The 17,361-nt window shown below is 33.4% G+C and overlaps 1 protein-coding gene and 1 pseudogene across 1 annotated transcript; one reads left to right on the top strand and one right to left on the bottom strand.

The window, feature by feature from the left end:
- Nucleotides 1–7,144: 7,144 nt before the first annotated feature.
- On the bottom strand, nucleotides 7,145–9,795 carry LOC114728826 (protein DETOXIFICATION 16-like; annotated as a pseudogene).
- Nucleotides 9,796–11,049: 1,254 nt separating this feature from the next.
- Nucleotides 11,050–16,564, top strand: LOC114728806 (protein S-acyltransferase 11-like). The gene is given in 5 exon segments (XM_028915754.1): nucleotides 11,050–11,322; nucleotides 12,405–12,627; nucleotides 13,931–14,226; nucleotides 16,056–16,344; nucleotides 16,347–16,564. Coding segments are annotated over 5 exon segments (1,065 nt in total). The 5' UTR covers nucleotides 11,050–11,259; the 3' UTR covers nucleotides 16,541–16,564.
- The last annotated feature ends 797 nt before the right edge of the window (nucleotides 16,565–17,361 follow it).

Here is a 17,361-nt window from a genome sequence, read left to right as displayed (position 1 = left end):
TGACAAAAAAGCATTGGAATATAATTTGGAATATCATATCTTGTCAAATCTAATTATTTAACAGATATATGGTGGGAGACAAAAGGAGGAATCTAACAATACGAAATTTTAACCAAGCATCAACTACAAAATAAAAATCTTAAGAGGTCGAGGTGGAGAATAATTTTTTCAGACGTTTATTTTTTGAAGTATGATAATTTTGTTTCATTAACCAATATTCCCCCGCGATTTTGAGAACTTTCATTTTTCTTATTTTTATAAGATTTGGAGACACTTATATGCATATATATACCTTTAAAATACTATAAGAGAAAGTTAAAACTATAGTAGTTGTGAGTATCTATTTTTTTTTTCAAGGATCGACGTAGTTTGGAAATATAGATATGACTGGTTTATACTACCTCCGGTCCTAATCATAAGAGTCAGTTGACTAATTTGAGGAAATTAAGGAAAGAAGTTTAGTTAGTTATTTGTAATAAATAGGTGTTGTCTTTCCTAAAATATCCTTACTAATCAAGTATGTTAGTTAAAACTATAATTATTAGAAGGACTATCTTGGAAAAAATTGAGTAAATATGATAGACAAAATGGATTAGGGTCTTATATTTAGGACCAAGATAAAAGTCGTATTGCCTAACTTCAACTGACTCTCAATTTTCTCTAAATTCCGGAATTATGGTTTTTCTATTAAATCAGTCGGTTCAATTTAGTCTCACAATGAGGCGCACCTCTGTACTTCACTCGAACTGAACTTTTTTTTTTTTTTTTTATCATGAATTATATTACACGGATTGAAAAAAAAAAGACTTGATTTAACATGGATAGAATTGAGTTAGAAGTGAAGAATAATAAAAGGGAAGAAAGGTGAATAGTTAAAGAATCTCAAATCTCGTAACATGATTTAAAAAAAAAAAAAAAAGAATCTCATAACATGCACACATACTTTAGAGATAGTTAGTCACCTTCACATGGGTTTTACAGGAGGTTGAAGCCATGCATGTGAAAGGGATACCTTGATTGGTTGAAGGTACATCCTTCCCATATTTAACCTTTGTTGTTTCTAACATTTTATGTAACTTTGTATTTTCCACTCCTACGTACTTCCCCTCACGCCACATGCTTTCCTAGTACTTTTTTTCCCCCCCTTTCGCAGGTATCCACTAAAGCGATCTAATGACTAATCCCTTTGCATTCTATAAGACCATATAAGGGGCGGATGCTGGTCACAAGTATTTAACGCTGCCCCATTGGCAGGGTGAGGATTGAACCTCGATTAAGGTAGCAGAGACCCTTATTATCTCACTTAAGATCTTGTGGTTTCCCTATTACTTCCCTTTGAGCCACTTTCCCTCTGAGTTTGGATCTAGGATGTAAATTTTTTTTTCTTTATGTTGAAAAAATTATTTTTCAAGTAAGCATACTTTCTCACAATTTTAATTTGATACTTATGCCGTTTTCTCTATTTATTAATTTTTTAATTTTATTTTATTGGTCCTATAATTTTACTCTGTTAGTATGACCTTATACAAGGATTAAAGATGCTAATATAACAAAGTTAAGAGATTTAATAAGGGAAGAAAAAAAATATAAGTACCAGATTTAAAACTAAAGAAAAATATAAATACCTATAAAATAGTCTTTCTTTTTTAAGAAGAAATAGTGTACACCAAAAGCACTTAAAAAAACAGTGCAATATTGCTTGCAAGAGGAAAATTCCAGGAAAATACTACTTTTTTTTTCTTTCAAAAAGATCACTCTAATAAGCAGAAATGATGCATTGGTTAGACGGACGTTTCCTGCATTTGCATTAATATTAACAACACCTCCAACCATTTTCACAAATTCCATAATATCATTAACAACTCATTTTTTCATTATTTAAAATGTTTCCTACACTTGCAATAATAGTATTGACAACACCTTCAACTATTTTCACAACTTAGTTGATGCAATCTACAACACTTTTTTTTTTTGTTGCAATTTTTAAACTTGGCAATTCAACCAATGGGGGTAATTATTTAAGTAGTTTCGTTTTTTCGTGGTTTGGAATTGATGCAATGAATGAATACTTATGGCTTAAATAATGAAGCTCTGCTTGAATTAGCCAAATTTGAAAATTGCAAAAAAAAATAAAAATTGTTAATGGTGTTTTCAGAGTTGTGAAAATGTCTAGAGGCGTTGTTAATATTGTTGCAAGTATAAGAAACAGCTTGAATAATAATCCCTTGATTGAGTTCTTCTTCCTAAATTTTGAAGTGTTTGAAAACAGTTTTTAATGGTATTATCAAAATTGTGAAAATGGATATAGGAAATGGCTTAAAAATGTATCCCCTTCTCAAATTCCTCCTAAGTTTTGAAATGATTAAAAGTAATTATAAATGAAATTATCCAAATTGTGAAAAAGACTAGAGGATGTTAGCATTTTGAAAAAGGCTAGAGGATGTTAACATTGTTATGAAATGCCTACCTTTCCTTTTTTTTTTAAAAAAAAAATGCTCATAGGTAGTTTTATCTTTAAAATCTCATATGCTATCTAATCAATATGTCATTTTGTTTATTAAAGTGATATTTTTAAAATTTTAGAACAGTATTGTAGCTTAAAAAAATATATATGTATAAAATAATAATAATAATAATCGGATGCCGGTCATTTAAATTTGATTTGGCCAGCGCCTGTGTGGCATAACGATATGATAGCCACCTAATGGTGGCTTTTAACAGGGTTCGATCCCTACCCGCAAGCTATGCTTGCCTAAAAGAAAATTGATTTGGATGATCTAGACAAATCCGTATATGCTTTGTACCCAAGCAAATGGTACCAATCAATTTGCTTCATAAACAAAACAAAACCACTTTGTTCTGTGTGTAAGGAGACTTGACTATACAAATGATACAAATAATTATTAATGCCCTCTTCGTACTATATAGTCCTCTCTACTATGATTTGAGGAACGACCAAAAGTAGAGAAGTAAATCCAAAGAAAAGTTCATCATCTCCCCCACAAACACACATGCACCTAAACTCCTAAAGTTCATCAGTTCTTGAGATCCGTCCACATCCAATCTACCGGTGAAAATAACACATCATGGCTCCAAAATTTATAAAGATGTCAGTCGTGGGTCTTAATGAGAATCCGAAACCACCATTTTCAACATTTATTTAAAAAATATACCACATCCAGTCCTTAATACAAAAATTAGTTAGGAATTCAATTTGATTTTAAATATAAAATTTTAATTCATTTTGTTTTGAATATTTATAAATTTCTTCCCAAGTATCCTATAGTAATTACATATATTAAGGAATTTTCATTAATAAGTAACTCTAAAGTACATAATTAACAATGATATTTTAGTAAAAATCACATCTTCGTAAATTAGTTATCAAATTCTTATATTAAGAATCGGATGTAATATAAAAGAAAATATCAATACTATATGGTTTAAAGTAAACACTACTTTTGATGTTGGTTCTTAAAATTTAAAACCAGTGATTTTGATTTATGAAATTTGATATCACTGCTTCCAAATTTTAATGACAAACATAAAAAAAAAAGTCAAAATTGATGGACATAAAGATAATATTAATCATAATATCAACATACATAGACTCCTGTTATAGAAATCAATTATGCACATGAAAAAGTTGCATTTGAAGGTGGCTCTTCTTCTTCCCTCTCCCACCATAGTGGATCAAATTCAACTCAGACGCACGAAGCATCCATTATTTCCTTTTCAGAAAATAATGAATACGTAAAATTACAGTTGACGAAAACCAAGCTGCATGGACAGTATTGATCTGAGTCGTGTGGTCCAAGATGATGATTATTAGCATTAAATTAATTCAGAACCCTGATAATAACTAATAAGCAGTAAAAAAACAGGCCTACGATCACAATATATATATATTTATTGATGAAGCTAGCTATATATATGGGCTTTATTATTCAAACGCACAAAAAGATATTCTGCAGCAGCAAATTAATTAAATGTCGTCTTTTATGTATTTTCATTCATTTGAACATATCCTCCTCAGAGAGGATATAATCAATCATATTACAAGCTCATATAATTAATTAATTTCTTAGGTGGTCCTGTTTTCTTCTGTGGAAAATGCCTTTCATTTTCCTCATGTCTCAAAACCCATCACCATCAAACAGCTCATTCATCTGTGCCTCCTCTGTGCCTGCCTCAATTTTGCCGCAGGATCATTATATATAGCTTGGATTTGTTCAGTACAATGTGACACTTGACACCTAATATAAAAGTTAATTAATTAATCTAAAAAAATTAAATAAATAATAAATATATGTTAATAGAATACTTTTGCCTACTATGTATATTAGTTAGAACTATCTTTTAATAGAATATTTATTATGTGTAACTGTTATAAGAACTATTTTGAAAATAAATAAATAAATATGAGAGATAAAATAAATTAAAGTTTTATATTTATTATCAAATTGAATGTCAAAATAATCCTTATATTTAAAAAAAAAAGGAGGTAATATATTATATTGAGCCCTCAAAGAAGCATATATTGCTTCAGTAAATAAATGCATATGCATGCTCCAAATTATGCGTATTGATTAAAATTATCATTTGATGAAATATTTAACATATGCAACTATTATAGGGATTATTTTAAAATAAATAAATAAATATAAGAAACAAAGTGAATTAGAAGTTTATATTTAGAATCAAATTGAATGTCAAACTAATTCTTATATTAAGCTGTAATTAAATCACCGTCTAATCACAACTATCATAAATTTTGTTCTTAGATCATGATGATTTGAAAACTTTAGGAGGATTTATGGTGTCTAGTTTTAGCATAATACTCTCTCTGCGATTCTTAATAGTTAATATTGGAGCTGGTCTTTATATTTGATTATAAATATAAAATTTTAATTCTTTTTAATTTTTTATCTTTTTATTTTTATCCAAATTAATTGACGGAATTTATAAACTATATAATAGAGAAGTTTCAGGGCGATATAATTAACTGATTTATTTGGCATACTTAATTTACCTAAATTAATTAAGTTGTTTTTTTATTAAGCATTGGAGGGAACGATAAATTAGGGTTTCTGGTCCAAGAAGGTTGGTACGTGTTAAATGATGTCTCTGTCTGATGCGGTTCAGTGCTCTTATCAGAAGCCAAAATCTGCACAAGCAGCTTTAGAATCACATTCATGGCTTTATATATATCTATGCCCGAAAGTCATGTAATAAATTTTCACGGACTGACAAATCTTATTTTTAGTCTTTTATGGATGAACTAATTTTCAATCGAAAATATGTTCCTGAATAATAATCTACCTATTTTATATATAATATAAATTTTTTTCCTAGATTATACTATTCAGAAGTTATTTCTCAAACTACGTTAAGCCCATGTTTAATTTATTTAATACAGTGACAAAAATGTATAAAATTGATAATAAAATACTACTTCCGGTTCTTAATATAAAACCTTATTTGACTTTTATTTTGGTTCTAAATATAAGACTCTAATCCACTTTGTCTCTCATATTTATATTTTTTTTTCAAAATAATCCTCTTAACAATAATAGTTATAACCAACACATTTAATTAGTAAGGACATTTTATGAAAGATAACACATATTTATTATAAATAACTAATTTAACTTCTTTATTTAATCTTCTCAAATTAATCAACTACTTCTTATAATTATAACCGGAAGTAGTATTACTTTTGGTGTCTCAATTATAGAGATAAAGGCAGGCGGATCTGCAGGCTGAAAAAACCAAAGAGCACATCGGCCAGGTTAAGATATGGGTCAGCAAGGAAAGGTATGGGCTCGACGCTGCGACCCAACCCAACAGAGGAGGCCCAATAAGGACTGCATTGAGGTCCATTTTCAGAGGTCAAACAAACAACTGCTCTAGCTTTCCCCTGCCAATTGGCGAATTGGCAGCAGTGAGCCTACTGATCAACACAGAGACACTCAAGACCAACAAGAGTTAGGACTAATGAAAGAGTTTAATTTCTTATACTGTGGTGAATTGAGATTCAGTGTCCGTGTCTCAAACATAATTATTTCTAATAGGAAGATATCTGTGCATATGAAGAAAAAAAAAATGCATAGGACACTTAGAAGAAGAAGAAAAGAGATGCAAATAGCATTCCAATTTCTTCCAGCGTATGGATATCCATGCTTGACACTTATGCTTGTTCTGTTTAGATTTGTGTCATATTCCTTGTAATTGGATTTACTTTAGATTTTTCATATCATCATACGTAAGCACTTTTTCTCTTATTACTCTAATCTTAGTAAAAGCACAAAGTAAATGCTTTTTCTTTTCTTTTCTTTTTTTCCTTTTCTTTTGAAGAAAAAGTCAAAACGATATTAAATAAAAACAAAATAAATGTCTCGACTTGAAGTATGCTTGTCTTTTGGATATATGAATATGGTTGCAAATAAAATAGTAAGATAACGTAGTTATAGATTAATAACTATTGCTTAGTCATATTTCATTTCAATATACTTAATATGTACACACAACCTTTGGTTTGTGAATATCTGTGTATTATGCCATACTGATGGCAAATGAGAAAATAACTGCTATAGGGAAATTGAATATGTACTTTATGTTACTTTTATGATGATATATTTTCACTATCCTGCCAGATTTGTTTTATTATAAAATTCATGTAAACTATGCTAACTAATTTTTGATCCCTCTTTTGATTCTGCATATCACATCTGAAAAGAAAAATTAGATCTAGATTTTCAGCATCCAAAATGAATATTCTTTTCTTCTAAATTAATGAGGCAGGTACTAATAGCCTGATATTACAAGCAAGATCAAACCTATGACCTTTCACTTGTAGAAAAGTATCTATGCCACCTACAAGGCCTTTGGCCCAAAATGAATATTCTAGTACAAGAGCCATTAGACTAAAGGTTACAATTTCAGTTGTTCAAGGAGCCAATATTGAGTCAGTTAAATGTTCTAAGCACTCCTGTCATAGTCTGTCTAGGTGCACCGCCGAACTTTTAGTCAATAGACAGTATTTTCTCTGTTACAATGTGCATCTTAGTTGAGCCTTTTTTTTTTTTTTTTTGGCCGCATACCTTAGCAATCTTTATTTCATATGTTAAAATCCTGACTTTCAGAATTACAGCTCCATCAATTAGCAACATTTTCTTTACTGCGGGACCCCTGGACCTTGTACCCTTACTGCAGCATTCTTAACCTAGAAAATGAATGATTTTGTCAGCATCTCAGCTCGCCATATAATGCCAAATTGATGATAAGAGGATGCCTTACTTCTTTCTCCCAGTCAGTGCACATGGTTATGACAAGAAGACATACCGCTTGCACAACAAGTGCTACTGCCATACCTATCCAGAGACCCTATTTGTAGAACAAACCAATATTACTCAAAACAAGTAGCTTCAATTGAAAGTGTTTTACACCAGGAGATGGATGGAACCTTACTTTTACTTTCATGTGGAGGGCAATAGAAAAGACTACAGCAAACGGAACACCCACAAGATAATATGTACAAAGATTCACAAGTGCACCAACTTTCTGCCAACCACACCCTCTTGCAACACCTTATTTACAAAAATATTGCCAATTACTTGTCAATGGTGAAGTTCACATGCACAGAGAAACATAGGCCACAGACATATGACTAATACAAATGCAGTATGTAATCGTACCATGTGATCTTTGGCTCTTATTCCTTCTCCATTTGAGGATTAAAAATAAGTGATATGCACATTTTACACTCAGTTTAATGAGCAGATGTCAGTACCTGAGAGTACAGTTTGAATTGAATCCATGAAGGTTGCACCTGGCCACAATTGGCAGAACGGATGCAACATGTCTCACTACTTCATGTACATTGGTAAATATTCCACCCCAAATATTTCTTCATAGCATCAGCAAAGAAAACTCAAAAGCTCCCACTATGACAGCCATGAATAAGGTGACTTTAAGTGCTAATTGTGCAGCTTTTGGAGAGCCAGCCCCTAGTTCGTTTGATATTCTTATACTGTTAGAGTTGAGATGCATAATAAAACTTGTCAAAGTCCAAATTAGGATCAAATTAATCCTTGTCATACTAAAAGCTATATAAACTTCCACTGGGGTTGTTTTGCATAATAAAAAAAAGGCATAAATTTTTAGCAAGAAACCACTGACCTTGCAGCAACCCCATTCCAAAGGGCAACATCCAAAACATACCAGATGTATTAAAACTGCAGAAGGAGTTCAAAATCCATAAGGAATATGTGTGTTGTCTGTGCAGATGCCATAAAGAATTTAGTACTAACTAGAGCATGGCTTCTCACAGAAAAACTTACCATATAGAAGAAACCAAAGTTTGCAGTTTTGGATTAGGAAAAGTACCAGGCAGGATCACCATCAATTCAAACATCCATGATTCTAATCTGTTACACCAAACCAAAAAAAAAAAAAGAAAAACTTGTCAACAACAATCATAACATTATCTATTCCTGAGAAAAGTAGATAGCAATTGAGTCCTTGCAAAACATTTTATCTAATGGTGAAGAAAAAATAAAGATGAACCAATATATTGGATCCTTTGGGGAATGAACGATGCCTCAAAAATAAGAATCATGCCAGACCATGAGAGCTGAAGGAAGAGCAAGTCTGAAAAACTGCGGGATGTTATGAAAGGATTCTCTTGAAAAGCCCCGTCCAAGTCCTCTTGCATGAAGAAGAGTACTTGATATAAAGTGCTAGCAACAACAAATTAATCCAATTTGAAATGGAAAATGCGATGGCAGCTCCTTTGATTCCAAGGCCAGCTTTTAGAACCAACACCCAACAGAAAAGGATGTGTATTAAGCTTGTGATTCCAGTAGTGAGAACCAGAGGAAAGACTATGCTCTGGTTTTGAAGGAATTTAATGTTGCACTGAAGAAGACCAAAAGCAAAAAGGCTTGGAATCATGTGATGAGCAAATACTCCGGCTTCTTTTGAAATATTGTGGTCTTGATGCAATAAAACTAGAATAGGTCTCAAGTTAGCCAAAGTAATGGTCTGGACTATATCAACAAGTAAGATTACCAACATGCCTCTCTGCATATAAATGCCAAGCATGTGATATTGCTCTGCTCCATATGATTGACCACAAAATGTGTCTAAGGCACTCGCCATTCCCCTCTAAAAGCATTGAACAAAGCAGATTTTGAGTATGTGTAAAGGCTCTTAAAATTGATGAAAAACTGAAAGGTTGAGGAAAGCAAGAGACAATGAAATTCTATGGTTGGTATCCAGGATGTTTAGATCCCTTACCACAGTTTGATCATTAGAAAAAAGGCATTAAAGCGTAAAGCAATGGACTTTGATTACATGAAATGTTAAATTTTGAGAAAACAAACTGAAGGATCGCAATATCATGAAATGACAGTCGAAACTTCCAAGAAATCACTCAAGCTCTTAAAAAGCATAATATCAAAGACTTAGTAATCAACTTAGATAAGTGGGATGTTAGATCTTGCGGGAAAAGGCAGATCCTAAGTCTCATAACTCAACTTCTGATAATTTGCATGTGTTTATCACAGAGGCAGAGAAGAAACACTACGAACGCATCAACACTGTAAAACCAGTGGCATTGAAAAACGAAGTAGCCATTGAAGCACTGGATAGAGGCAATTCTCCGAGATGACCCACCAAAATCAGCGAAATCACTTGTAAAATGTACATAAAAAAGCCCGCAGAAATCATTGGTCCTGCTAGCCATAGCCGCTTCTTTGCTTCGCTCGCAGTTTCCTTTCTCCACAACCCCATTTCTTGAGATGCAATCGAATTTAATGCTGCAAATCTAAACTAAAGGAGGGAGGGAAAAAAAAACAATTGAGACTTGAGAGACGCAACGTTTACTTAGCAATAAAATCCGAATTTAAAATCTTTTACAAACACACAGGAGTATAAAAGTAAAACCATCTTAAACAAATTATAATACAGTCGATGTTGGTGACTTTTCACACATATATTAATGCACTTTTTTATTTCAACAAGATCATTTTTTAATTTCAAAATCATGCTCAGTTCTACTTGCTGCATGGGCACATGGCATGCCAGCATCCGCACGAGGCCAATTTTCCAGAGGCACGAAGACTACTTAATGAGTTTGACTTGTTTTTCACCAGTGGCCAAACTAGAATTTTCGATGTCTTATTCATAGTGGAAATAATCGTGAAGGCTGTGAGTTGGATGGACTTTTCTGTCCATTGCGATACGTGATTTTTCTCTTGGTACTATGGGAGATTCAGGTCAATGCAAGATTCTGCAGGATCGGCCACCAGTCAACGGTCAGAATGACCAGAAAACCAAAAAAAAAAAAGGAAGGTTAAAGACACTCCTCAGGCTGTCATGGTCCGTGGATGACCAAATGAGAAAAAGAAAACCATTCTTAAGGTACCCATAGTTTTCTTTATTTCTTTTTTTTTTTTAATTTTTGAGACGTTCATGAGCAAAGCCCAAACCATATGGATTGGAATATAAGATGAGTTAACCATTTTTACATATTTTGGTATTTATTTTTCTCAACCCAACCTGCAATTTGAATTCATAACTTTGTAAGTTATAAACTGATTTCTTATCACCTAGATCAATTTTTGTTGACTCTCATTTTATTATGCTTATCCACATTTTCAAGACTTTGTATTTTCCTCTTTTTTTTGGCATTCTTTTCATGGATAAATCCTGTAATCAATAATCAAAATATTCCTCCGGTCCTACATAATAAGGGCCTTACATTTAGAACCGGAGGAGTATCTATTAAAACATTTATGAACTTTTTAAAAAAATATTATTTATAAATTATCAACAATACAGTTTATATCCCAATGATAGAGAAAAGTGGATTTTGCACCGAAAACACCGAAGAGTACGCGGGCCTGATTAACATATGGACCAACAAGGCCAGGTCTGGGCTCGGCGTTGCGACCCAACCCAACAGAGGAGGCCCAATATGGCCGGCTTTGAGTTTTCCTTCTCATTCGCTTGTCTTTCCTTCGCGTCCACTCTCTCTCCGTCCCCTTCACCCATTTCCAGGTTTCTCTCTCCGTAGTCCATTTCCAGAGGTCAAACAACAAACAATTGCTCCTAGTTTTTCCTTGCCGATTGGCGAATTGGCAGGAAAGCATTGAGCCAACTAATCAACACAGAAACACTCAGAAGAAAAAAGAAAAAAGAAATACAAGCAAATAGCATTCTGATTTAGACACATAGAAATAAAGGGAGGAGAAAATGGTGGAAGGGACCTCCAACGATGACTTATTGAGGACGCCGGAAGCCATTAGATCCTCCGAGGCAAGCTTCTTTATTCGCTCACTGAAAATTTTGTTCTATATTCGATTTCCTCCATATATGATATTTCCTGCTTGCATTATCCAGCTCTGATTCGCATGTTCTCGCAGTGTAATGCGCCTGTCATCCCTGTGTTTGCTTTTATTTAAGTGTTTATAGAATTTCTTCTGGGGAATGGGTATCCTTTGGTTGCCGTTATAAATTTTTCGAATTTAGTGTGTTTATGTGGGGTTTTGGAATTTTTTGTATCCAAGTAATAAACTTGGGTTTTGAAATTAGTTCAGTGCCATGGTACAACCCAAAGCAATTGTATTCATTTTTACTTTTTTTTCTCAAGGAAACAGAAAGCTGATATTCACATGCTTTTCGATAGGAATGCTACATTTTAACGGGTAGAATAGTACATGTAAAATTGCAGTTGGACATTTGTGCCTGTGCAGGTACGCGGTTAAAGCATGTTAAATTTACAGTGGAAACGAAGTCAAATGAAGATAGCTAGAAAATTCAGAATAAATAGAATTTTTTTTATTCTTAAAGATAAAGGATAAACGAAGTTTATATAACTTTCTGTGTTATATTATAAATAAACTTACAGTGGCTTCTTACATGACAAAATTCCTAGTAGCCACCACAGTGACATGGCTTTCTCTTTCATGTTTATCAGTGAACTTAAAAATTGGGACTTCACTATCTAGGTAAGGACAGTTCTGTTTTCAGTTACTCAACAAGGAGAATGGATTGTGAATAGAGCTAAATCTGCTGAGAAGTTGTCTCTTGAGATTTCATCATGATTGCTTTTAGACATTGAGTTTTTGCTTAGTGGTTTGTGCATTATTGTTGGGAAGGAAAAGAAGATTTTTCCCCCCACAATGCATGCTTTGTTTATGAACTTTCACTTCCTATTTCTTCAAAATAAAAAAGGGGGAAAATAATATAGTTTTGGATGCTTGTGTAGTTTGTTTGTGCCCACTATGATTCAGTCTTTTATAGTACATAGATAACTTCATGTATGTTATTGCTTGCTATTTTTTACAGTTTGAAAATTTTGTAGCTTCCTTGGTTGCTCATATAAAAGTCAAATTTAGGAGCAATATGTGACTGCGGTTACGGACAATTACGAGACAACTTGCTGGGGATGTGGACTGCGCCTACTACTTCCATCTTGTACACCTGTTTTCAAATGTGCCTGGTGTGGGGCCATAACAAATCAAAACAAACAAAAACATGAAAACAAGTGCTTTAAATGGAGACGACTTCGTGATCGATGTGTTGTTCCTATTGTCATCGTGTTTATGCTCTTTGTGATATGTAAGCCACTATTGATGCTGGTGCAGTTTTTCTTTTACTTTCTGTTATCTGTTGTCATGTTTGATCAGAATTCTTATTCATCCAATCATCCTTGGTTCCGCCCAAAATTCATCGCAACCCCCAAAATATTTTTTTGTTCTTATTGCTCATACACATTTGTTCTTGACAACTTGTTATTAAATTTTTGTCCAGTTGAATGATTTTTCCTTTCCTTTCAGAAGTTATATTGAGAAAATTAAGATGGGTGTTGGTTCCTTGTTAGAGATCAATTAATGCTGCAAGGATAATTATATTAAAGAGCAAATTGTTCTGACCAAATTGTTGATGGACCAATAGTAGTGGGTGAACAAATGCGCCACCTTGATAGGAAACTATTAACTTCCTGCAGTTCCTAGTCAGTCTACTGAATGGAAATTGTTATAAAAGATGATTTATAATGACTAGCCATGATTTAGTTTTGCTTCCTTTAATTTCATTTGGTTGAATGTGTCTAAAAGTACCTGTTGAAAAGGGGATGTTTTGAAGGTACAGGAGAAGATCAAATGCTTTTGCAAAAGAAAAATACTCTGTTAGATGTATCTTACCTAATTCATAATGGGTATGGGATATGTCTTACTTTAAGTATTAAAATAACTAGATAGTGGGCTTTATGCTCACGCAGAGTGTACTAGTGTGAGGTGAGTCGTTCATGACTTAAGAATAATGAGCTTCCTGTAGATTTTACATTGTGTATTGGTATATGAATTATGATATCATAAGTATGTGGGTTAAATGGTCCAAATTGTATCAACGAAGCATATCCCTAGTATTGGTAATTATATAAAGTGATATACTCTGCACCACAACACATCATGAATTAGGTAACATTGATTAAGATTTGGCTCGGGGATTGGTGAGTACGCCATTATTCTCTTGTTTAAACCAATTCTGATGCCACCCTTGCATTTGACCACTTTGTTTTTGGTGGCTAAACTTATCTGTGTGTCTCCTGGCGGAATGTCTAACTATAGATGCTTAAGTATACCAGCTTATTGGCATTATTGTTGTATTAGATACATCTGTCAGGATGCAATAATAACTTAAAAGATAGGATGTTCCTTATTTATATTCATACGGCAATCTCATGGTCCACTCCACAATGTGTCTGATGTTCTTGAGTAATGTGCTTTTCTGTTATCCACTCTAGATGGAGATAAGTATTTTATATTAACAAAATGAATACTTTCAACACTTGCTCTCAAAAATGAACTGTTGAGAGAACTATTCTGTACTTATTATAACGTTCTTTTGTTTTCTGATGCAGTTGGAGGAGTGTGGGCAGTGTATCCCTTTCTCCTTACATTCAGTCTTTCTGGGATTACTCACTGCATTATAACAGCAATCTTGTCCATATCCACGATTTCCTTTTTCAGCCTGGCGGCATTTAAGTGTGCAGGCACACCCCCAAATATATTGTGGGGAAGCTACCCTACTGTTGGGAAAGGGGACCTTGAAAACTACACTTTCTGTCACTACTGCTCAAAACCAAAGGCACCTGGAACTCATCATTGCCGTTCTTGTGAAAAGTGTATTGTGGACATGGATCATCACTGTCCCTTTGTAAGTTTTCATCATTTCTTGAATGTTGAAATTTCATAATCTGTGGCACATTCCCTGAAATCTTCTGGACAATGATATACACCATGTGTGGCATCTTTGACCATACAACTTTTGACCTATTAATATGTTGTTTAGTTTAACCTGTCAAATAGATTATTAGAATTAAATGTTACTTCAGTTGGAATTTTGTTGTATACTGGAAGCCTTCTGTATAATCTTGAGTTATATCTGTTCTTCTATTTTTTTCCCCCCCTCATTGTTTGGGGGCCTATCTTTCAATGATGAAAACATATGATACACCAACTGCCTTTGTAAGAAATGAATGAAATCTTATGTAAAAAACAATGAATGATTACATAACATGTAGCAGTGACTTTGGCATCTTCGTGTTGTCACTTTTGGTAGGCATTTGCAGTGACAAAGGGGAAGTGTGCAAGCAATAGACTTGGGGTTCTATTATGAGTTTGGAGTTTTGAATACGGGAAGGATAACTGTTATTGGAGTATTTACCTGCCGAATTTAGGACTCAGCAGAACAAGGATTTTTGAGTACTAAGGTGTGAATTAAGGGAGTCGAAGACATTCGAGAACTAGTGGTTTTGATAAGCAAGAATATGGTTTTGTCAGAGTCCTGATTTCAGAAAGCAAAGAGAATGATTTTGGGTGTTTTATTGCTAGGTAAACGGTACTTATATTAGAGAAGAATAAGAAGAAAAGAATTGGTTCACAAGAATTCAACAGAAACCTCATTTAATCAGCTATCAAATTTCAGCTCCCAATCTTTCTGTTAATGATCTTCCAATAAAGGATTCTGCAAAAAAATTTGTTTCTCTAAACTTCCATACCACAAGCCTCAAGTTCTCTAGACTTCCAAAATACTATTTGCATGCTCTTTTTCTGGAATGACATCTTTTCCATCATAACAAACTTGAATTTTCGTAAATTTGAAATACTTAAACAATCACGAGAATCGCTTTTTGTTTTATTTGCTAGAAATAGTGTTTCTTTATGTAGTGTATGTCAACAAAGGGTAATTTTTCACTCATTTCAGTTAACAGACAGCGATTGTCCAGGCTGATTTTGGGATAAAAATTAAAAGGGCTGATTCTAGTAATATAAAGAAGTAAGGAAAGGTGGGAATAGTTCTGCTTCTATCCACAATTGAAGGGGTGAGAACTGTTCTTGATGGACTACTTCCAGATCGTGGTGGGATTTGTTGCCCCGATTGTAGTGTGTAGGCGACCTTTTTATTCAGTGAAGCATGCTCATGCGACAGTTTCTCACATGCCACTAATTAGTGTGTATACGTGTGTATTCAAAGAGAAAGCCAAATCAGCATTTTAATATGTTTAATGTACCCCACCCTTTAATTTGTATAATGAAATGTACTAAAATAGAGATATTAAATTGTATTATTCAAATGTACAATGAAGAACATTAGAAAAGAATTTTAATAATGTAATCTTGGTGGGGTTTCATGTCTATAACTATCTTTTTTCTTGATTTTTCTCCTGGATATGGAATCAGTCGTGTCCAAACTGTGCTCTCGCTGAAAGTATAATATTTTTTTCTGGCATGTCCATAAGCTTGTTGGATGCATTTGTTATCAACATGTCGTGTAAGTGTTGTTCTGCGTGTCCCACACAGCTGAAGATAGTTCTGTACTTGTATGAAAGATGGTGTTTGATTGCCATTGCCTGTCAACTCTGACGAAGTGGATGCTTTTGGTATTCATTCTATTATCAATAACACCATGGCCAGGCTGCAAATTTTCTTTATGAGGAGGAATCTGAAAGCTTTATTGGTAATTGGTTTTGTAACCTTTCGCAGATTGGGAACTGTGTTGGCGCAGCTAATCACCGTGACTTCATTGCCTTCCTTATTTCGGCTGTGGTCAGTACCCTATATGTTTCAATCATGTCTGCATATGCAAGCTTTCTCATATGGCCATCTGTGAAATACTCCTCCCTTGGGGGCCTCAAAGGGATTACTAGAAGAGATATGGTTTGGAGAGCCATGAATGAAATTATTTCTGCTCTCCTCAGATCTGTTCTGCTTCTACCCACAAGGGGACTTGTTCTTGTCTATCTGTTTTTTTCGAGCTTTTCCGTGCAAATAGGATGAGTGTTCTTCTGTGGCAGCAACTTTCTTACGTATATGAGGGGAAAACTTATTTGAGCCACCTCAGTTCACAGGCAGATAAATCGGAAGGGAAGAAAGATTGTCAAAATTTTGTTAGATTCTTTGGTTTCCCATATTATATAGCAAGATTTTTGCCAAACTTTCGTATGGGTAGGAAAAAGCACACAAAGTGAAACTGGCACAATTATGTAATTTTATAAAAGGCTGGTTTGTCATTCTTGTGAGAGTTCATTTCACAGTATTCTAATTTTTGTTTATAAATCTATGTCAGATTGCCACTGTATGATTGAAACTCCTTGTTGCCTCTCTTAAATTCCAAATTTAATTATGTAAATAATGATTGTATTACTCATAGCATATTATTTGTTTTTTATAGCATTTTTTGGCTAATGAATGAAATGATTCATTCATCTTACTCCCTCGTGTTGTATCTTGGTCTTTTTGTTATGAAATATAGATATAGTAATTATATGTTGGTCAACGTGCCATTTTGACTTCACTCCGTGATGATTACATTTTGCCCGGGAAAATTCATATTGTTAATAGAAAATTAGAAATAAAGCTTATTTCTCTACTGTTCTTATTATAAGACACTTTTTAGGAAGTAGTTTTAGTATTTTTCACAAAAGTCCTTTGATAGTTTCAATGAACATTAAATATTTTTTTCAGATATGTCTACATTTAATAAGAGTAATGAGAATTAGTATAAATTAATACTTCTTCCGTTCTTTATTATAAGAGACGAATAATCGAATTATATTGATTAAAAAAGCAGTTAAAATTAGTTAAGAACAATTAATGTGTAAAAAATATAATTTCTTTTCCAAAAATGCCCGTATTAATAAGGAGAGAGAGTATGAGAGAGAACAATTAAATTATTGAAAGAAAGAGAAGGGGAATGGAGAGAGAGTGTGAGTTGGAGACAATAAATATGGATAAAATAAGAAATCAACACAAAAAAGTAGAGATAACTTTTAAGTGTCTCTTATATATA

This window comes from Neltuma alba, unplaced genomic scaffold (assembly GCF_004799145.2).
Source record: "Neltuma alba isolate B1F8T4 unplaced genomic scaffold, ASM479914v2 tig00012576_pilon, whole genome shotgun sequence".
Taxonomy (NCBI): domain Eukaryota; kingdom Viridiplantae; phylum Streptophyta; class Magnoliopsida; order Fabales; family Fabaceae; genus Neltuma; species Neltuma alba.
The sequence above is the reverse complement of the archived record's forward strand: the minus strand, read 5'-3'. Positions and strand labels throughout refer to the sequence as shown.